The sequence below is a fragment of the Bombus pyrosoma genome, linkage group LG8 (assembly GCF_014825855.1).
Source record: "Bombus pyrosoma isolate SC7728 linkage group LG8, ASM1482585v1, whole genome shotgun sequence".
Lineage (NCBI taxonomy): Eukaryota > Metazoa > Arthropoda > Insecta > Hymenoptera > Apidae > Bombus > Bombus pyrosoma.
Window position 1 is genome coordinate 7,476,968 of NC_057777.1, and position 23,930 is coordinate 7,500,897.

The 23,930-nt window shown below is 34.7% G+C and overlaps 1 protein-coding gene across 7 annotated transcripts in view; it reads right to left on the reverse strand.

Moving 5' to 3' along the window:
• Window positions 1–2,037: 2,037 nt before the first annotated feature.
• LOC122570163 (tyrosine-protein kinase transmembrane receptor Ror) overlaps window positions 2,038–23,930 on the reverse strand; it is a 352,187-nt gene continuing 330,294 nt past the window's right edge. For 6 of the 7 annotated variants that reach the window (XM_043732135.1, XM_043732137.1, XM_043732138.1 and 3 more), the window contains 10 exons: window positions 8,435–8,525; window positions 7,201–7,420; window positions 6,998–7,122; window positions 6,382–6,929; window positions 6,059–6,298; window positions 5,837–5,970; window positions 5,519–5,735; window positions 5,101–5,442; window positions 4,759–5,027; window positions 2,038–4,683 (listed from right to left, as the gene is read on the reverse strand). In XM_043732135.1, the coding sequence (XP_043588070.1) occupies window positions 3,994–4,683; window positions 4,759–5,027; window positions 5,101–5,442; window positions 5,519–5,735; window positions 5,837–5,970; window positions 6,059–6,298; window positions 6,382–6,929; window positions 6,998–7,122; window positions 7,201–7,420; window positions 8,435–8,525 (2,876 nt within the window). In that variant the 3' untranslated portion in view covers window positions 2,038–3,993. The remainder of the gene's footprint in view (window positions 4,684–4,758; window positions 5,028–5,100; window positions 5,443–5,518; window positions 5,736–5,836; window positions 5,971–6,058; window positions 6,299–6,381; window positions 6,930–6,997; window positions 7,123–7,200; window positions 7,421–8,434; window positions 8,526–23,930) is intronic. The other variant, XM_043732142.1, reaches the window with a different exon arrangement.

The following is a 23,930-nucleotide window of genomic DNA, read 5'->3' on the forward strand; positions in this document are numbered from 1 at the left end:
CACTGGCATCAACCTAATCCAATAACTCGATGCTTTTTACCTTAAATGCTCGTTTTAATATTTAAAAAATTTATATTATCAATTTTAAACCAAATCATCCAGCGCTCGTACAAAATGCAGTACTTAGGATATACTTGACACAAGATAATATAGATAGTCATCAAATATACAAGAGTAATTAATTTTTCTAGCAATATTATACTAACTTTTTATAGTTTGTGTTTCGATAATTAAAATGTATAAAAATTTTCTATTAATTCTTATTTGTGGAAATTCCCGAATAAAGTTGCAGATGTACAAATTTGAGAAAGTAGGGTAGAATGGAATATTCAATTTTGCATTTTGTTAATAGAGAATCGGATGTTTTAGCTGAACCTTAGATTGTAAGAAAATAAGACTTTTTGTTAATTCAGTTTAGTAGAGAGATTTTCCAGAAATATTGAAATATTTCCTTGGCCATAGTATAAGGTAAAATGGAACGCCCGCTTAAAGCCATGATAAAAGATATAAAATTTGTATTTTTGTAAAAATTGCAAATGTAAGTTCCATATGTATAATTAAATATGACATAATATTACAAACAACATTTAATGCAGATAAACACTTTTAACTTAGTATAGGCATTATAATAGACGTTACGTTTTACTCTATGTTAGCGAGTTCTATTTTGTCCTGCATGAAATAATTTAAGAAATATTTAATACTTATACTTCAGTGTGAAATAAAAATATTGAGAAAATATCAGAAAACCTGAACATGCTTAAATAAAAACCCGATGACACTAATAATCTTTCTTGTTATTATTATACAAATATTTATATTAGCAAGACATTTGATCAATTTTGTAAGTCACTAAATTATTCTGACTAAAACAATGAATAGTTGAATTTTTAATTTAAACAAAATCTCAAGTTACCTTTTCTATGTCTACTAGTTTTTAGAAATTGTTAACAAAACTTCTGAAATCTTCCGTCTTAACGTAAAAAATAATTTATACGTGATATGAAAAACGTACGTAAAGTTGAGATGACATGCAAGCAGGTTCCATATATCGCCGCAGATTCCAGTCACCTTCGTGTCGTTGTCATAAAACATAACTGAATCCTGTTCCTAAAGTATAACGATGAAATATTCTTTGAGTTTCGCGGAACAACGCCTCGAATTTACGGGCAATTCATATGCTTATAAGGAAGGATCTGTTTAAAACCTCGTAGTAAGAAGCTCTCAGAACTTTTCCACTGATATCTTTCATATGTAAATCTTGAACTGTGGAAATCGTTTGTCTTCGGAAATCGCGGAATCTTGAATCATTGTACAGTTGAACGAAATCTTGTTGGTTCTTGTCCCAAATTATACTTTTCTCCACTTGGCATCTTACACGGCAATAACGAAGAATTATTATGAATAGGGTTACAAGCATCTTTGATGTGTTTGCTTTTGCGACGCACATCGTGAATATCCGTTAACTCGTTAGATTCCGGTATGTACTGCGGTTGTCCATCAGCGAAATATTACTGTTATAACGTAGAAAGGGCAGCTTTTTACATTATGATCTTTTTACTAAGATAACGCGTGGAGAAGATACACGTTAAAGAATAATGCTTTTACGAATATTGATTGATTTTGATTTTTATCTCTGAAATTTGCAATAATGGTCGTAATTCAGGTCAAGTCACCTGCAATTGTGTCACTGTAATTTCTTTTTGAATTCTTTTAGATATGTTGCCGTTTTTTAGATAACTTCGAAATTGCTAATTTATCGATCTATGCTATAAAGTAATAAAAAATAATCTGAAAAATCATTATTTGTTACTTATTTTATTTGGAAATAGTATTTTCTGTAAAGTATTTACGAATTGTGTAATTATTTCTGACAATTAAGTACGTTAATACTGCTCATTTTAGTAAATAATATAAGTCATTTATGGATAACTATTCTCCTTTGTCACGCAAAAGATTTATTTCAAGTTAAGAGAAAAGAATTGAAATTGTTTAGGAAGAGGAAGTCAATAAATACGATACGTACATATTTTAACATTTATTCAGGGAACATGTTGCTGCGGATTGAAAATAGATCGGGATCGAGGTGTGACAAGAGGGAAAATGAAGTAATATCGCTTTCATACAAAAAACATGGATCGTATATATGTATATCGTACTTGATCGTGTGTATGTGTATATATATAGATATATATACATATATAAAGATCAAAGATTAAATATATAAAGATCTTACATTTATGATCCTTCTTCAAAACGATTGATATAAATTAACTTAAATCTAACGGATAACGAGCCTTCGATGCGGACGTCAGGATTACCATACAATTAATAATAATAATTAATAATAATACAAAGACCGATTCGTAGGCTCGCCATCTCCGAAAAAGAGTTCCGTTTTAACATAATACATTATTAAATCGTTACTCTAATCATCTCGTTTAAATCGATTTTAAACAGTTGACAGCTTCATCTCGGCTGACGAAACATCCCCCTTTGACTCTCCTCTCCTAATAGAAAATTATAAAAAGTATAATACAATCTTGTTTAAACACTCTCACTCTAGACTTCCATAACCTACAATTCGCTTGCTTACGATTCTAACTGTATAATTCACGCTATATCGCAACGAGCCAGGCGTTAATTCGTTTTATTATTATTCGAGTTTCACTAGAGACTAGTTTCGAACCGTTTATGAATACAGTTTGTAACGCCTGCTCCATATAATCGTAGGTTCTACGCTCTATACATGAATAATATGATCCTGTATAATTTACATGTTAATAATATCGACAACTTCTCAATAATTTCTCGGAAATTTCTGAGCTTTTGTAAGTTCTTGCTATCAGTGCAATCATCAACATATTTGTCTCGAGTATCGTTTAACTGAATAGACCCTATAAAGAATATTAAATTCTGGCAGTAGTTAAGAGCACACGATCTTGCTTGGTTTCTTACGTGAAACGAGCGAACGATTTAAAATATAAGATTTTATGAAACGATGAAAAAAGTATGAAAAACATTTTGCTCTATATAATAAAGATGCGCGATTGGTTGGTTGAGCATAATAATTGTTGTTCACGTTCAGATATGATTAGAATTGCTTTTCGTTCTTAAACGAATCATCACTGATAGTTCACGAATTTTCACAGATAAAGTTACTTTTTTAAAAATCTATTAAACGCACAATGACATTGTGCTTTTCGTGTAATCGACTTACTGCTACAACGTACAGCCAATAATTGATTATTGTGCCATTTCTGGAGATAGATTTTCAGAATCGTATTAGATGGTGAATACCATCTGGCAGACACGCGATATTATATTTATATTACAATCTAGTAACAATAGATCAGTCGAGAAATTCACGGTTTCGCATATGCAAAAATATAAATAAAAATAATAGTATAAAAAGTCTCACAGAACTTGCTTAACTTACAAAATTTTGTCGCATGAATAGTATCACTAACATTGTGACTATAATATAACGGAATATTAGATTCTCGTACACTTATACAAAATTAATGGCATAAGATGTTATTAGTAAATATGTTTGATTACGTATTAACGTGATTTTGAATATGTTGAAAATGTTATAAAACTGAAGATGTAACTACGAAATAATACAAGGGAAACGCGACAATATTAAACGGTACAGCCTACATCCTATACTGCATATATTCATATTTATACGTATGTATATTCCGTTACGTTGTATGCATGTATAAAAAATTCGTTAAGGTTGTACACCATGTTTTTTTACGTGTTTATCGACAGTATAAAATATGTATATTCCAATTGAAGAAATAAATACGGAAACGTGGCAGTGATTAGGTATTGAAGAGAGAGTTACCTATCCTGTTTAACGAACGTTATCCGAAGCTTCGAAAATCGAATCGTACTTGCGAAACGAACGGTATAGATATATACCTTGTGTAACGATTACCATGAATACATACAAAAATTGTTCAAGTGAACAATCTTCGTTCGTGTTCACTTCGATACCCTGGTCTCGGTAGTGACCTTACTGGGGTCTGGTAACCTGACAACTAGTTGTGCTCCATTTTGCATTGGTCTGGTACCATTAGGAGTGTTTATCTTGTTCATCGGCTGAGGTGCTGGAGGCAATACCTTCTTCGCTCCGCTTAATTTTGGCGAACAACACTGTTTATCATCGAAATCGTTCAAATTGATATTGGCCGTTTGATTCGGATAAATGGGAGCCTTCATGGGCGTGCCGTGTTCATTGAAGCCGCAATTTGACCTCTGTTCCACGGAATTCGCGTTCTGAAAGCTCGGCGGTAGCATCTTGATTCCATTGCTGTGGTCGTTCAGGTTACAGAACGGTTGCTCCGTGTTCCCTTTGAAGTTCATATCCTTTGGATCGCATTTGTATATTGGCGCTGATAGCTGCGTAGAATTGGTTTTATTCGTGCTTTTATGACTGCTTCCGGAATAGCTGGTGATAGATTCGTTACAGAAATCACTCAGGTAAGTTTGGTTTATGTACCAGTTGTGCAGGCGATGGTGAATCTCCGGGAACTGCGGTCTGCGGTTGGCCACCTCGTGCCAGCACTCTATCATTAGACTGTAGATCATCGTCGGGCAATCCTCCGGGCATGGTAACAATTGCCGTGATCGAATCATGTCTATCACTTCTTGATTATTATACCCGTAATATGGCTGTAAATTAAACGTGCAACATTTAAGTATAATTTTTTAATTCTATAGTGTTATTATTTAACATTATTTTATTACCTGTAAGCCATAACTATAAATTTCCCATAATACGACTCCGAAACTCCATACGTCGGATTCTGTCGTAAATTTTCCGTAAAGGATTGACTCTGGTGGCATCCATCGAACGGGCAATAAACTTTTGGATTGAACTCTATAGTAGTCGCTACTATATATGTCACGAGATAAACCGAAATCGGAGATCTTTACAGTTAAATTGTCTCCAACTAGGCAGTTTCTCGCGGCCAAGTCTCGATGTACATAGTGATGACTGGCTAAATATTCCATACCTAATATGATATCTTGATTTAGTAAATTGTATAGATATATGTAATAAAACTATAAATTCCAAATTGATCTAACCAGATGCGATTTGTAAAGCAATGTGTAAAAATTCTGGCTGCTCTAAAATTTTTCCGCTTCCATTGTTTAATGGAACGTCTGATCTTGGTGAATGGCAAATGAGAAACTCGTGTAAATCCCCTTGGGTCATGTACTCAAACAACATACACATTGGTTCCCCTTTCAATATTACGCCCAGTAGGCAAATAATGTTTGGATGCCTTAGGTCTGTCATCAGATCAACTTCCCGTTTGAAGTCGCTTTGTGTTTTTGGGCTTGCGTTCTCTTTTAACGTTTTCACTGCTACATAAATTGGCGGCTCACATTTATTGCCGGTTTGTAATTCCCCCTTGTATACCTTTCCTAGAAAACGTTCAGAAAATTATAGTTTATGTAAAGTGTGTATAAAAAGGAAATATAAAATTATTCTATTTCATACCGAAAGCTCCTTCTCCAAGTTCTTGCAAAAGGACAACATTATTGGTAGTAAATTGTGGTACTCTATTATTGGACGTTCGACTACTACCGCTACTTAATGTTCCTGTTCCTGGAGTTGTATTACCAGGACCAGCTAAAAGAGAACTCATTTCCATAGGTTGCGTCGTACTTCGTCTTCCGTCGTATATATTTTTATCACATTGTATACCGGTCAGCATCTTTAAATAAAAAATAAAGTATTAATTTGTATTATTATTGTTAGTAGAAAAACTTTTCAGATTCATTAAAAATATAGTTTTCAAATTAGATAAAATTCTACCTTATTTGATGGCAAATGATTCATTTGCCTTCTAGATTTCCTGCTTCTATAGCAGCAGCAGTAACATACTAATATGACAACAAATCCTCCTGTTAGTACAAAACCAACGACTGCATAGATCCATAAGTTTTCAACTGTGAAGAAAAAAGTTATAGTGTATTCAGTACTTTTATACTAATGAGTAATATGTCTTTGATTGTTTATTTAATTATCATAACTTACCACATTTAGGTATGTTACAAAATTCTTTTTGCGGCTTACTATCGACATAAACGTAACACCACGGTTGTAATTCTTTATCGCCTGGATTACGGCAGTATGAATGCTTTCCAGCTAATTCGGGATAATCGGAAATCTGGAGATTGAATTCACCATGCGACCATTGCATACATGGTCTTCCACTAATGCTTGTCTTCACAATACCACGATAAGACTTTCCGCTTCCCCAGTAACAGTAGTCATCTACAAAAAGATGAAACAACGCTTTACAATACAATAATATAGCTTTATTATTTAAGGAGCTGTTAAAGGTGTTTAATACGTACTTTCCTGTACATTGTTTCCTGAGGAAATTCCAAGACTTAAACAATCACGAGCCTCGGGGCTATCTTCCATTGGTAAATCAGAACAATCAACTAAAGGCACTTGATGTCCAATCAGTGGATGTCTTTTAGCAATTGCGTATTCTTTCTTACACAAATCATTTTCTAGCATTTCACATTCTTGCCGACAGATCCTGCGTAATTTACGATTGATCTCGTTTCTGCCAGATGACTGTGCTTCTCCATAGCTTTGATTTATTATCTTTTTGTTGGAAGCTTTCCCATCCTTATATGGATTGAATTCTGAGCCAGGACCTAATGTAGGACTACGTTTTCTGGGAATACCATGAACTCCTGTAATATCATCTGCATCATCCCCATCACCTGTGTCTCTTGACAAATCACCCTGATTCGAATTCAGGAAATGAAATAAACTTGCGCTAGCTTCAGAATTTTTAAGTTTAAGAATACTGGCAGGGTCACGACATATTGGGAATGCAGAATAACATAATGATGGTTTTGCATAACCTTCGCAATTCGATGAGACCTCACTGAAACATAAACAAAAATTTATTTTATTTTAGTATGATGAAATCACAATCATATACAATTCACTTACTTTGAGTATTTAATAACACCAAAAGCTTTCATTAGTTTATCATCAAGCAGCTCTTGGGTCATTGGATACGGAATATAAACAGATTGATTTCCTAAAAATTGTGCACATGTTTTTCCTACATACACCTAAAAGAATGAATTAAAACTTTAATGCAGGATTTATAACTTAATGACCAATTTAAGACTTTACGATTGCTTACGTACCTCGCATTTTCCTTCATGATTGTCTTTTCTCCCAGGAGATAACTGCATATTGACGTTTCTAAGGCCGCCGATTGTATGAACGTCGATAGTACTAGATTGAGAACTAGTTGGTTGTGGACTTGGTGATAATATACTAAATGGATTTGTTGATGCCAAATGAGAGATGTGAGGAGTTGACATTCCAGTTCCTGAGAGATCTAATCCATCTCCAGGTCCAATGCTGTTGATAATACAAAACAAAAAAGCGTTTATTTCAATATATTCATTGAGTAGCATAGAAATTTATAGAGTAAATTTGGTAGGTTAGAAGTACAAAACGTTTTGCTTTATTATTTCAGAAAATGATATATTTCTACCATAATGGAAGCATATACAGATTCATTTGCTATGCAAAGTAAAAATATTAATTTGTTATTTCATTTCGTGAACATTTTATGTCATGATTTTTAGGAAGATACATGATTATTTTCTCCAAAACATAACCTTCAAGCATAAAACAAACACAACTATTAACAGATAGAATGTCCTGATTCATGAAATAAAATGTTTTAAAATAAAAATAAAATCACACACATTTATATTTTCGGTTCTTTATTTAACGTATATCAGTTACATTCTTGTATGTTTACTGTCGTACAAAATTCGCGGCAGTTTCTATAACCTCACTGAAAAAAACAAACAGTGATCACCTTGTTTCTGTAACATTTGTAACATTTTTGACACTATGTATGGCACGTACAAAAATACGAGTATTTTGTAACAATACTAGGTACAAGAGTAGCTTCATATTTATAAATTATCTTTAAAAATTTTAACAGAAAAATCTTATGTCATTTAACACCACACCCGGCGTCCATTTGTAAACTGACGCTAATCGCAATTTTTGGGCGGTGAAATAAAGAATCACCATTTAAAAAAAAAAATAGTACCCGTTTGAAATAGATACGTGATAACAATTTATGATAACATAACTTTAATACAATAACAATGATTATTTGACATTTTTCAAATTTAAAGTATTTAACTTAAAATTTTTCTTAAACATTAGAGATTTCTTTAAAAGTACATAAACGTTCTAAAATATCTTTCTTTTTCTGGTATAATAGTCGATATCATTAATTATCAAATATAAATTTAAAAACATTATCGTTTATCATTTATTAATCTAAAATGATATTTACTGAAAGACGTCATACTGTGTAATAAATAAGTGTTACGTAAATTTAATATTTACCCTTCAATAAAATCGCCACCACCAATCATATCCGGTGAAAATCTATCATCGTCCGATGTTTGACTAATGGCGTGGTCGGGATGCACAGGAACTGTAAAATAAATTATTATTTAAATTAAAAACATATTTACTATGAAACGCATTAACATACTTAAAAATTTAATTTATATTTCACGGAGGTTTATAAATATTTCATATAGTTTCATATTGTTCTCTAAATACTTTACAACATTTGATACGTTTATTAAATATTTTTATTCATTTATGCCACGTATATTATTTCTTCAAATAACAGTTTAAAAATTGTACATTCAATTAATCTCTTTTCAAAATCGTATCAGTTCAAAATTGGCCTTCAAAACAATCAACCCTCTTAAACTGCATTCTCTTCTCTTTTTTTCTTCACAATAAATTTGTATAATTATTGATAATATTGTTCCCCATTTCCTAAATCTTTCAAAAAATTATATCACATACAGTGACGAATAATTCTATATTATTTATTAAAAAAAATTATTTATTTCCAAAACAGTTCGATTCTTGTATTGATTTTACAGTTAGTTTTTAATTAGAGTAATTTTATGTTTCGGTAGAAACAGTTCATTATATATTTTTTATCATTAATTCTTATGGTAAGGTTGTTTAATGACAATAAATAATAACATACTTGAAAGGTTCGAAAGTTATTTCTAAAAAACTTGAAAATCTAAAAAATTGTGCAGAAAAATCGGATCTGTGCTAATATCTTTGTTTATTATTGTATGTTTTTCTATCGTGACTGAAGGTCATCTTCTTTGAACACAATCAATCCTTCTCTCTCGTGTTTACACGTCTTCTATACTCCATTTTCCTCTTCAACATTAATCCTGAACAGGAGCTTTGTTCCAGATGACGCGCGGCTATGCCTACGGATGGGGTGGTATAGACGTCAGCCCGATAAAAATATGATACCAGCGGACCAACTGAAATCTTTCTGGTGCAACGTTCAAGGTGTTCTTCTGTCGAAAGGAGGATGGACTGCTGTTCTCTTTGTATGCCTGGCACGTCGCGTGGTCCTTTTGAAAATCTCCGGGTTCGCGCGAGCCTGCATTTGCAGCTACGGTTTATTCATCCTCCTCCGCCAATGCTCGTGCCTTTGTACCGCTATAATTCTAAAAGAGTTGGGACACGATGAAAAGGGTGTACGCTGCACTCGCTAAAAATTTCCTGCCGTCGAATTTTTCGATCTCTCTGTCTCATTTTTTGCGTTTTTTCCTTGTCCCTTTTCTTTCTTCTTTTTTTTCTTCTTTTTCACCCGGTGTGTACGGTTGTCTGTTTTATTTTTCCCGTTGCTTTCCCTTTCTTTGTTCCTCTTTCTCCGAGGAAAAAGAGGAAAAATAACAGTAGTTTCAACCTCGTCCTTGCATTTCGAGAAAAGGGATGAACTCTGTGATTCGTAGAGAAATTAAATGCGGCGTACGGTATAGTACCGTTGTTTCGCGTTGTAATTTCCTAGCTCCAGCTGTTCTTTCGTTCCCTTCTGTTTTCGGTTCCCTGTTTTTGCGTTTATGACTATAGAACGCTTTTTACGTTACTTTCGTGATCATTAAGTTTTGTTGCAATTAAATTGTTGATATTTTAATTGGCACAAAATTGTTGCGTGTTTTCTCTTTGTTTATCCGCATTTAACGATAACTTATCCTTTCAAATTAATACGAAACAAACGAATAACAAAGTGAAAAATAGTCCCCACACGATTTTCTTACTACATTAGAACGATCAGAAAAGTTGGTTTCCAGTGAAAGATGTTTAAAGATGGAAATTTGTATTTTCACTGTTACAATTGTAATAATAAAACAATGTTATTCCAATAATATTTAAGCACATGCTCAAGCAGAAAATGAACGATATATCAGATTAAGTTTCAAGAACAAGAGATCCATCGAGAAACTCTCTCCCATTACTACAGATGAGCAGGAACTTCAGCTCCTTTCTTCTCTTTTCTTCTCTTCAAGTACAATTAAATCGAACTCGTCTTCCTTTTATCATGAAATCGATGATTTTGCTTAATGAGTGGCGTTCAAACAACGTCGCCGGAAAACTTTTCGAAATGTCCACAACAAGCTAGTGGAGAGAGGTCCTCCTGCCTCGTTGGAGGGTAGATTCAGATTTCCGATATTATTTACCTTGCACCAGCTCAGAGAACCTTGCGAACAAACACAGAGGGTGTCTCTCCCTCAGGACCGATTTACGTATAACAAACTACCAACGATTACCAAGCGAAATTACTTTTCGTACTCGGAAAGATTCTTGGTTCTGTTCATCGTTTAATGTGGCGAAATTTTCTGCGGACGGTGTAATCGCGAGAATATATCGGGCTTCGACTGAAAATTGCTTTTATTGCATCGAATCGCATATAATATTTCCGTATATATAATCGAAATATTTTATAATATTTGAAATATTTATTCCATATTAATAGGTGAAGTATTATATTTATTAGTTAGTTTATTATTTAATATTATATTTAAGAATTATAGAAGTATTTGCTTATTAAAAATGATCGATTTTAGCTTTGAAACGTATCATAGTAATGAATTACAGATTTTTCTGCAGTGTTTTATTATTTTCTTATAAGCGATATAAAGTGTCTTGTAGATCCATAATCTTTACGCTCTTTTCACTTTAGATTATCATCGTCATGTAAAATAACGAGAGGATATAACGAATATTGTTTGAGAGAAGAGGCTGTGTTGCTGACATTTCAACGTATCATTAAATTTTCATAAAATAGATATTAAACCATGTACTGTATTAACGACATGTCAAAATTAAAAATCATATAATTTCGATGTCGTGATTAACGTAGATATCAGGTGGTATTAAAACTTTCAAACAGGTTCATTTACATATTCATAAAATTCTCGTTCAATATTTAAATTCTGTTCATTATTTAAGAAGAGAAGACCAGAATGTTACACAATTTTGTTTCAAAATGTTGCAACGAGAATATTATCGAATTATTTGATAATAATAAAATACGATATAAATGGAAAATAGATGTATTCAAATGTTCCTATTATTTAAGAAAATAAAATATTCTGAATATAAATGAATCCACTCGAACGGATTGAAAGTACGATGGAAACATGTAAAATAAACGAAGAATACACGATGAAAATAGGAAATTATTAAAATATTTCACGATTCATTGTCTAAATCAATACCACGCTGTACGTAATACATATTTTATTTCAACAACTAAAATGCAAAAACTACACGAAAATTGGCCAGGTATTTTCGTTCGTTTGATTGTCGTTCATTATTTGAAAAACACGCTACGCAGAACAGAATTTAATTTCGTCATTACAATGAGATAAAAAATGTTAACAAAATATCTGTCGTTAAATTCGGCGCAGACATATTAAAATACCCAATGGTCAAATATCCTGCTAATAAAAACTCTACGTTACGTAATTCCGCTTTTAGGGAATTACGACGTAATAATTCAACTTTAAACACGACAAATAAAATACACGAAACGGATGGAAAATAGATTTATTAAAATATCCTACAATTCTCTCTGTTTAAGGAGAGGAGCACGTTGCATCCGCGTAATTCCATTCGTAATTGCGACCACCTTTTCATCGTGGAAATATTTGCGCACCGGTGGAAAACGTAATAAAGCCGAACTGGATACGAGGATGTGCATAAAAAAAGATAAAAAAAAAGAGGATAAAAGTAAAATAGGGAAAAAAGTGAGGAAAAATCGAAATCGCGAGTCGCAGGTTGCTTTATGGTCGTACAGTGGGATTTTTATGCAGCTTCACAACGGTAACAAACTGTAGCTCCCCGCATTGATTCTGTTTTGATTTCAATTATCTTTCATTACACGGACCGCATTGTATGATTTCCGGCCGCGAATTTGATACGCGATGCAACTCGAACTTCCGGTCGCGCTCCATTCGATTTATCACGGCTTCGACAATGCGCGGCCATCATCGCGATATTTCGATCGCGTTTGTCGTCTTTTTTTTTATTAATTTTCGCTTTTTGTTTTTCTCTCTTCGATCGAAATTGAAGAGATTGCCGTGCGTACAGGAAGGAAGTGCACCTCGATGGGATGCGAATCGCGTGTAATTAGATGGATGTTGGAGTTTCAGAATAGAGTAATGGCCGTTTTGCGAGTTTGCAATAAGCATCCGTTTGACTAAATTGCATCCATCTATGAGTGTTCTATAGAGCACATACTAGATCGGAGTAATTAGGATGAACCGTTGTTTTCTTTATCATTCTGTTGGTAATGTACGGTGAAACAACACGTATTTCGCGATTTTGAAACGGCGAATGATTTACGTGAATTAAAGTGTGTTTCTAGGAATTTAGAATAATTAACTTAACCGACGGCAGTCTGATAAATATTTATATTTGTGAAACAAAATTTCTGAAGTACAAATTTTCCCAAGTCTTACGAGACTCCGTGTCTTCTCAAACTTTTCACGAGGAAAAATCCACTTTTGGAAACGCCTAAAAATTCTAAAGAATTTAAAGATCTCCTCCAAAGTTTCCATTTCCTCCGGCGTTCTACGTTAGTTTTATTTAAAAGTTGTACGAGCGAGAAAAACTAGAATTTCCCTGAAATTAACAAAGAATCTCGTGAGAAAAGTGCAGAGACGCGTGAAATATATTGCTGAAAAGACGAATTTTAAAATGACCGTTGAAGTGTCGAAATTATTTAGGAATAAACAACGAGGTAAATGGAAGGCCACGGAGTTGTAGGAAGAGCAAGCTCCAGATGCGAGTGAAACGCGGGGGAGGAGTTATTAATGACGCCAAGTTGTCTTATCTTTTTCCACTTCCTGTTCGAGATACATAATACGTGGGTCGGACACGTAACCGCTGCTGCATCTCTGTAACATAGTGTATTCGACTTTGGTTGATACGATCGCGTGCTGCAACTCGTTTCCATCGATAAGAATTTCCTTCACATCGCGATACTTATCGGAGACATCGTCGAAACATTTGCATCGGAATATTTGTTTTTGTATATACATATTTGCATGATAAATTTATATATAAATAATATATATTTATTTAAATATCTGTAATTATAGTATAATAGATATATTATACTTTTATGCTTTGTAATGAAACTTGGACTTTATAGGGAAACATAGTTTTGGAAAACAAACATTTAGTTTTCATTTACTAGGCTGTTGAATATAACTTGATAATAAAGTAATTATCAAGTATTAATTAATAATAAGTAAGTAATTATCAAGTCACATAATGAATGGCTATCGGTTTGAAAATATTCATGACATTATCGTTGTATGAAAATTACGATGCGTATATTTGAATGCCTTTGTTTTTTCTCAGCTAGAACATAATCTTGAGGAAGATATTGAAGAAAATTGAAATTTTCTGAAACTTTCGCACGTTGTCTGTCTTTTGTTCTTAATACGTAAACTTGACGAACCACATAATTAGATTGTCCGGAAAGTTTCTTTCGTTTCATAAGGTGACAATAGGTGAACAAAAATTTCTGTTTTATATTATTTTATTGAATCAGGTATGATCCATTTCGCGCATAATTCAATAAACTAATATAAAACAAAAAACATTGTGCGTCTATTAAATTCTTATAAAACGGAAGAAATTTTTCGGACAACCTAATAAAACTACAGCGCAAGGGATTAAATCGTATCTTGAACACATTAACTGAAGATGAGAAGCGAATTTCTCATTGGAATTGTCAATCTCTCAAAAGACCTACCATCTCCTTCTCATTTTTCTCCGAAATAAATTACATCGTATCAACGTTTGTAAGTACTGCGAATCAACCGCGAATAAAATTGATCTGTCAGTGTTAATTTTGAATTTCATCGCTATAAAAATCGTTGTTGGGCATAGGATGACCCGATTAATAAAATTTCTTCCATTTTGAAGTCATCGTACCTGAATAATCGAGTGAATAAAGAACATCACGGAGGATAAAATTGCTCCGTACGAATGTACGAAGAACCTGTAATTCTTTCCCTCGAAAAGGCTAAACGAACGCTCCTGCCGATAAGAATAATAAGTTAGCGTAGGTCTCGATAGAATCTTGCCAACTCGCAAATTCTCACCGGTGCCTTTTACGACGGTACAAATTACGGTTTTCGGGTGGTTGCCGGCGAAGATATCGCGGATCGTCGGAAAAAGTGCCGAAGAAGGGGCAGAAAAATATTCGGCCGGTCGCGATGATGAAATAAGCCATTAAGTCACCCTGGGCACCGGGTGTAATATCAAGGGAAGGAACGTAATCTCGTCTAATGTCGGGCAATGAAACGTAATAGCATAATGTATCACCGCGTATCGCGCGAGTACTCGCCGCGTATACACGCCGTCCCAGCGAAATTATATGCAAAGTGTCGGGTTTCGGTATAGTTCGCCCTTTCTGAATTCTAATTACTTTTTCTCGAGAGGCCCGCGCTTTTAGCGTGGGTAGCCCGGAAAACATGCCAGGCAATCGGGTTAGTTCCTGTTTCGAATTAATTATTCCGTGGGACGATGACGTTTCCGCAATCTATTTTTGGAACAATATGGATAGCTACACGCGTTTCTTCTTGAATCTTTTCAGCAGAATTTTAATTAACCCTTTGCTGACTACCGCCGCATGTATGCGTTCTGCGTAAGCCATCAATTTGGCCGAGCAACTGATATACGCGTTTGGCGAAAACAACTGATGGAACCAAAAGACTCGTATGTGTGTCATTTTATTTATCCTGTGGAGAATCTGTGCATGTACATACGTGTAGAATTTAACACTTTGCCGACCGCTAGCGGTTCAACAGCATACGCACGTCCGACCGGCAGCTCAGGCGCAGATTCTCCCTGGCGCCGGCTCTGTTTCGCTCTAGACTCTCCAATACCATTCTTTTCGTTCATCGCGGACGGTAAATGGTTAACGTTGATATTAACAACGTTTAAAGTATAAAATTCGTGCGAAATGAAAATCAGTGGGACATTTTATTCCGTAGCTATGCGATTAGTGATGGGATCAAGTTCGATATTTATTTATAAATCCGACTCAAATGCAAATCCAAGGTTCGCTTCAAAGAGTTCGAATACTTATTACTCGCACGTTATGAGGAATAATGTTTCATTCCTTGTACCTGCCAAGTATTCCATCTTTGGACGTTGTTTCGAACCTCGAAACTAAGAGTACTTGTTCTAAGATCCAAAACACTCGACTTGAACACGACGAACGAAGCTTTATGTGCTACGAGCAGACGGTGAGTATTTATACAAATTCATATTTTTATGAATATAATTAAAAACTTAGGCAAATCCTAACGAGTACTATGCTTCCGATATTTTATATACTTCTCTCATATTGTGTGAATTCTATGAATTTTTTCACCCTCCAATTTCCTATAAATACATAAAAATCTAAAGTCTAACCACGTGTTTGACACGGATTTATAAGAACATTTCTACAGAACCTTCTCGGCTGTAATTGTTCTCATCGTTCAAAAAGATTCGTCCTTCTAAAACGCGCGACGTATAAAAGATTCCGAGCAAATACGTCGTCCACCTCCCAAGAAGAACCCCGAAGACGTGCCCCATCTGTTTTAAAGCTGCCGAGCAATATCTCTATCGTCGTTCAACGCGCATCGATTAGACTTGCGAGGCGTCGCATCGCGTCGTTTCGAGGATATTTCAAAGCCAAAAGCCCGAGCAAGTCGATTCTGGTGTGCGGTGTGCACCAGAGATGGAGAAGGGTGCAAGAAACGCGGCTGGAAGCCACGTTTGTCTTTGATAATCAACGACCGCCTCATCCATCTTGGTCAAAGGGTCAACACTTTTCCGTGCGCGACACCCGCGACCAGTCACTCCAACGAATGCATTATTCATGAGGCTGGCGTGGTAAGTGTTGTCCGAAATTCAATTCAGTAGCCCACGAAGGCGGCAGTGTACGTGATTTGCCTTCGGCTGGTTTCAGGATCTTCGTCCTTGTTTCCCTTTCTTATGCTTGGCCGCCCTTGCCTTTCCTTTTTCTTTCTCTCCTTATTATTCTTCTTGCACTTGTTTTTCTTATTCCTGCCTTTTTCTTATTTCTCCCCTTGTTCCTCCACTTGCTTCGATGTTATTCGACTAATCGACCAGCGATATCGGAGATGAAATTGTTATCGAGCATAGTGCATACAAAATTAAGCCGAGACTCTTGTTTTCTTTCTACTTTTTCCTGTCTTCCTCGCCTTGCGATCCTTCTATTCCTTTTTATTTGGTTTTTTCTTGTCCGTTTTAATTGGAAGTCTCGCGGCTGACCAAAACAGCCGAGGACAGAAGTTGTTGAATATTGGAAGCGACGATTGCTATATCAAATCTGCGCCGCGAAACGATTTTCCAGATCTGAAACGTATCGGGTGTCTGAGGAATCTTGGATGCCGATCGAAATTTTTGTGGATGGCTCGTGTGACGTTTTGTTCAAATGTTTACAGTTTTTAACGCTTTGCTGATCGTATGAAACGCGATGAGGACGCGGTCAGACGGTGACAAACAAAATTCGTTTCAAGCGACTCGAGGTATGCTACCTCGTATCGAGGTATGTACCTCGGTCTGGAACAACGCTATTTGCATGAGACATAATAACTACAATTTGTTGAATTAGAACTACTGGATTGACACGGCATTGCCGATTGGAGATGGTAAAGTTATCGTTGTATTTAAAAAAATGTAATCAAGGGGAAAATCAAACGTTTGATCACCAGGAAATAAATGACAATTAACGTGATTAACAACCGTTTGAACGATCCTATAAAAATCGAAAACAAAAGCAGTGAGTAGTCTCGAGAGCTGATCATGCGAAATTAATGTACCAAATATGGTTAGAATAATCAGTGCACTATTAAAAGGCAGTACATTAACGTTGTAATTAATTTGCATCAGTAATGCACGCAATATCGTATACGCGTTTGCATATGAGGGTTCTAGAGTCATCGAAATTTCATCGAGGATTCACGAAAAGCAGACGCAGATGGCGCGTGATTCTGGTTAAAAATGCAGCTCAGAAAGGACGATCAGCGTGGCCAGCCGCCGGTACATCTAATTTCCCCGTAATTTCGCTAATGGCTCCAGTAGTTCCATGATATAATGCCATTAACTACGCTATTAAATCGCTTTTATCGCGTCGTATCGGTATTCCATTAATATTAATGGTCGTACTGCCTCGTGATCAGCGACGTTTCGCTGCGTATCGTTTCCGCTTGAAATCAGCACCGCGCATCATTCAGATTTCACCCTTTGAGCAACCGTATTCGAGCAAAAAGATGGTCTTTGGTATTTCATTTTGTTAGGGAGCATGAGACGTGGATCTTTTATCGTTATCGAGTGAATATTATTAGTGACAATTACATGTTATCAGTATCAATAGATTTTGTTTCATAATTGGAACACTTTTGATAATAAAGCAAATGATTGCCTCAAGCAACAACTTGTCTTGTACTATTAGGTTGTCGGAAAAGTTTCTTTCGTTTTATGAGGAAATAATAGACGCACAACGCTTTTTCTTTTATATTATTTTCTCGAATTACGTGCGATCCATTTTATTCTGTTGAGATGAACATCGTGATATTTCACAGACTTGGTTTCACGTTTGTATGAAGATGCACTGTTGTAAAAGACACGTTTGCGAAAGACACTTTCCCGACAACTTAATACATTTTAGTAGAAACAAAAATACACATGTGGATTTTTTAAATAAAAAGTAATCCTGACAGTTAATAACCCTGACAGTTGATGTGACTTTAAATAATAGAGCAACGACAATAACAAATCGTTCGATTATTTTATTCAACTTGTCACTTATCAATTTACTAGTATTATTAGTCAGTAAAATATTATGCGAAACAATGGATTAACTCGATAACAGTCAACTTTCTGATTCCCTGTACGTATTAAATTTTAACTTGTCAACACATCTCTTCAGCCAGACTTATCCCAAAAATACGATATTGAATAAAAATGTATGGAATAATTAAAATGAACAAAATTTAAGACTGAGGCCGGAAACTTATGGTAATTGAAGTAAAGCCGTGAGGGAAATTAGCCGCGAAAATATAACGCGGCAGACGCGTATGCCAGCCTTACTGCTTACCAGGCAGACAAGAATCCGTACCCCCGAAAAATAATCCTTCCCTGGTCGGTCGTATTAAGCTAGATTACGGTTTAAAGCCCGGACGAGGAAGTTTCACCTTAATATTATTCTATGTCCGGCCAACGGGCTAATCCCCATTAGCGAAATTACATGAAATTATAATAAAGCTCCGTAACGGTGTTCTGTCGTTAAGCCTCTCTCCTATTTTGATGGCACATCTACGCGAAAGTATCCAAGACTCGTGTATACAGATCGTACTTAATACAGCAAGCGTAGCTAATACAATATTTATGAGGGATACTGATATTGTAAATAGGATGATGGAGGAAATTTGGCAGAAGTGTTTTAAACGTGGAAATCCGTGGATTCAGGAAGATTATAAGGTCCTTTCGCAAATAAGACGTTTTTCCTGACAGCTTAGACTAATTATGTATAGAGTAATTGTATACGCTTCATCGATAAAGGAATGTTCAGAGAATACGGGATAAAGAGAGGTCAAATGTAGCATGGTGAAATGAAGTTTCATATAGAAATAATAATTCTTAGGAATTAACAATTATTTACAATGGCCACAAAAAGCATATTGACGTATCGTGCTATTTATTATTTACGTTGAAGCAGCTACTTCAAGAAAAACTCTACATCTTTATTTATGTATATCCGTGACATGGAGACTGCTACTACAAAGAAATATTCTAAATAAGGAGCGGTGCATATTATTGTACCCTTGAATATACATTATGTTTTGGGTTGCAAGGTCTAGCAACAAAGGAACTAATAAATAGATTTCTATTTATGTTTCCTGTAGCTTCTAGCCAAAGCTATAAGCTTACTTTTTTAGTAATGTTCTTTTGCTATGAATACATGAACGTGCTCCCTATCATTCCATTGTCTAGTAATACTAAGAGAGTAAGGATCTGAATCAGCATAAACTTATACATTATACTTATACCTTTAATTATTTCAATATACTTTTCTATTACAAATTCATCCACACGATCTTCAATCAGTCAACCTCAACCTCAGCAATTTATTTACATATTAATTAATTAGGTCCACGTATATTAACACTAGAACTACAGATCTGTAATATGTAATTAATTATTCTATATATGAATCGTTATAATTCAAATGATATCAATTGAAATAAATAGATGTACATAATTGCATATCTATCTAGATAAAAATAAATATTCATTTTGACCAAAATATCTACATGTTTTTAGTAATTCTAGAAAAAAGAAAATCTGAAATTCGTCGTTTTTACAGCTTTGGTTAGTTCTAGTGCTAGATTTTGTATCATTTGATGGTACTTTTTGTAAACTTTTATATAACTGCAAAAATTTCATACCAATTTGACCAAAAAAAATGCTTCATTGGAAAATAAGTGTACGTGACGGAACTTCTTGTAGCCACTGTATATTTGCTCATTTCCCTGCCGATAATTTTATTAGCATGTTAGACTGTTAATATGTTAGACAAATCAGAGACGGTCAGTAACCCGTAAATTAGCACATAAGTGCAAAATTCTTTGAATTCTGGAAAATTATAAAGATAATTTAAAATTTGTAAAAAGATGAAGATACGTTCTCTTTAAGCTCCCTGCTTCTAAATTTTTATTTTCATCAATAGATTGCGAACATTTATGCAAATAAAAATTTTTTTGTGGTCATAATTAAAAAATTGGAACTTCAGCAGAGATCTCTCTCACCTGCTAAATATTATAACGAATGCACTACGTTAGATATTTTACATATCTTCGCACGTTATCCGCATCCGGTGTATTTTTGCATCTTCAAAGTTTCCATAAATGCATGAAAATCCGCAGTATACTTATCAATAATATCTTTTCAATTTTATTTTCTCCTTTATTCTGTTTCAATAGCCATGATCTCTTCATTTTATCGCAAATGGATCGTCTCCATTGATTCTCCCCTGTGCATTAATCTCCCTGTCTGGCTCGCCTTGACGTTGGCATCTATTTTTTGGATTTTCAATTTTCCTGAACGTCGATGGCACGTCGCAGTTGCGGTTTTGCCAGGAGAATTGACCGGACGGCGTTTGAACGGTTCCGCGACCACGAATATTTACCCTCGCCCCGAATTCACCGGTGAAACTTCGTCGTTTGACGACTTTATTTCCATTCCGACAAATAATTCCGAAATTTTTCGTTCGTTTCGATGAGGCAACAGTCTGGTAACGAACGGTAAGGATCGATGCTCGGCTGTTTCATTAAATCGTTCGGGTTTTATTGGAAAGAATCAATGATACACCGACCTCTCGATTTTATTCTCCTCTCTTTCCGTTTTATTTTGTTGCATCATGATAGTCAGAGCATCACAGAGTGCAAAAATAAAATTAAATTAAACGTTCGGGGATTTTGTTCTGCTAAAATTGGTCAAAAGCAGTAATGTACGGACCGTAAAGTGAAACGATATCCACAACTTTACAACTACTTTAAGTAGTTTCACGGAAGAAATGGATTAATTTTTAATCACCGATAAATTGTACTTCTGAAGGAAATACATTTCTTCTTGCTTAGAAAAAGAAAGTAGATCAATTTAATTCTTTTAAATAGTGTTATACTATAAATTATAAATTCGTTTAGTTAATAGGAAATAATATTTTAATAATAACATTTTAAGTAATCAATACAAGATGCGCAACTTGGTCGAGAATTTGGAATTGCTTTTCCAGTTGTATCTGAATCGGATCAGCTGATAATTTTGAAATTTATTTTATTAATGAAATTCATTTATTATTTTGAAATTCATGCTACAAATATCAATAATAATCTTCTTCGCTTCGATATCATTTTTTTACCAAATATTCAGAAATATTCAAAACTCGATATTTTACTGTATTTTCATTTTAACACAACGAATAATCATTAAATTATAACTTAACCATCACGCTCTTGTTAGGTAAACTATATTCATATTTAAAGATACGTTCACATACATATGACGACTCGCGAGCGAAACTTTTAATCCATCGCTGGTAGAACAGGCCGTCAGCGACGATCATAATTCTCCTCTGGTTAATTGGAAACACTTCGGCGAAGGCCGCAGGCTAATAATCCTCGAGCTGATATTTTTCCCGGATTATCCTGGCTGCAGGCGAATAGTTCCCGGTGGAAATTGCCTCTTTAGTAACGCCATAATTCCCGTGGAATTTATAACGGCTTCGACACCCTTGGACATCAAGCGCACTCGATTACCCGTAAGTCGTGTAAAATCGAAGATTTACCGTACACTCGTGAGAGTATCTCTTCTTTGAGGTTGATCGTGAAAAATATTAGCTTTACGCCATTATTATTCATAGTTGTCGAACGCAGAAGTTTTTGACAATTTTAATCTCGTGAATGATGAAATTTCAAAATTTCTACAAGTATCCGAAAATTTTTCTAAGCTATCGTACTTTGTTATTATTCCGCGTAAAGCGAACAATGTAATTTATCAGCGTTAAAAGTTTCATGTAAGTCAGTGGTCCATCCAAAGGTCTTGCACATTGCTTCTTCATATTAAAACATACGCAAGGAAGTTGCAAGCACGCGATTATAACAGAGGAAACAGCTGAAGAAAATAAGAAGAGAATGAATTTCGACATCCGACATAATTCCCGTGTAGAGTTTGCACGCGACACGTATGTAATTAAATTTCATCCTCAAACTCTGCTTTACTCTTTTCCTTTTTCATTCTCTTTTCTCTGTCCTACTGGCGTGTTTCGACTTTCCAACCGCGACCAGCCGTCCAATGTCGAAAATGGCGAACACACTGCCGTTTCCGGCCACGCATTGCAAATTCCGCTTATATTGTTGCCGCTATAAATCACGGTAATTTCGTTCCGTGTTATTAAATGAAATTAAATCACCGTTTAAACAGCCGCCGCGCGCGACGATAAATTAACGAAATTGAGCAACTGCGTCGTGACGGGAATTAGCATGGTATTATGGGTACCAAATAACAGAGTTTCGGGTGTAGAAAGCGAGGGAAAAAAGTATTCTCGATTAGAATGCAGCTAGAAACACGGTGACAATTTTATCACGAAAAAATACAGCCGAATGTAACATTGTGTCACTTACGAGTTGTGCTGCAACAAATGAAACTATGAAAGTATAAATATTATATTTCAGGGGTGAAGATAATAGTACGAATATTATACTTCGTAGAAAGGTATCGATGGTATTTTTATTTGGTTGAAAGTTATCGATGTTGTACTTTTCGTTATCGTTACGATAATTATCAAAATATTGTTTGCGTTGTTAATAATATTCCCGTATGATTAAATTGATAATTGGGGGGCGAAGTATGTAATTAGTAAACAGGAAAAGAGCAGCATTAGCATTTTCCAATTATTAGTATTGTTAAGAATAATAAATAATTTAAAAATTAGAGTTTTCGTCGTTCTTTAGTATTTTAATAATTTGATATAGAAAATGAAAAAGGGAAACATATTCTGGACTCCAGATAAAATTACGATTTCATTCACAGATAATAGAATTTTAATGCAAATCTAATCTAATCAGTAAAATCTATATTCCAAAGGAATTCAAAAATGGTCAAACTTCCTCAGATTTTCTAAATACATTTTTTACTTTCATATTTTCTAGTTTCTGTAACTATCGGTAGCGGAAAGTCGACTCTCTACTCGATCGTAAAAAGATCACGATTTCCACGAAGCTTATACGAAACTTACGTTCGAACTTTCTTAGCCGAAGGCCTCGAGAAAGTCGAAGTTGAAACGATCGCAAGGTAAACGTTATTAAAGTGTCGAAAGTTGGTGAGAACCACTGGCATAGTAGAGGAGATGCGATCGTTTCGCCGGTGAACTCCGAGAAAAGCAGATACGTATATATTTACAGGACGATTCATAAACGTAACTCTATACTTCGGGGGATGAACATATATCTACATATATTAAAATAAGTAGAAAACACCGTACGAACACATATATCCTATGTACCTTAGCTTTCGATTTATAGATTTATGGATGATTTCACACGTCGACTGCAATTTAAAAATAAAACAAAATTTAACAATATATACTATATTGCTCTGGGAGCCGCAATTGTTACATCGAAATATACTACTCCGTATTATTTAATTTTTGCTAGATATTACATTGTATTTGCGCATCTTTCCTCCGGCAATGTTATCCAATTCGTTCGCGTTGTTGAAAATTTGTTAAGCCACGGATTTTTTGTTATTTTATTCGTTTTAAAAAATTTACTAACGAAGCGTAGGTATACTTGCAATAAATATCTTGTAACTTCTACATACATTTTCAGATCCGTTTCAAATTTTACCAATATGATCACCAGAGCCGTGTTTCGTTACAGTGCTAACGAGATTTCGAAATGTTTTGAATAAAATA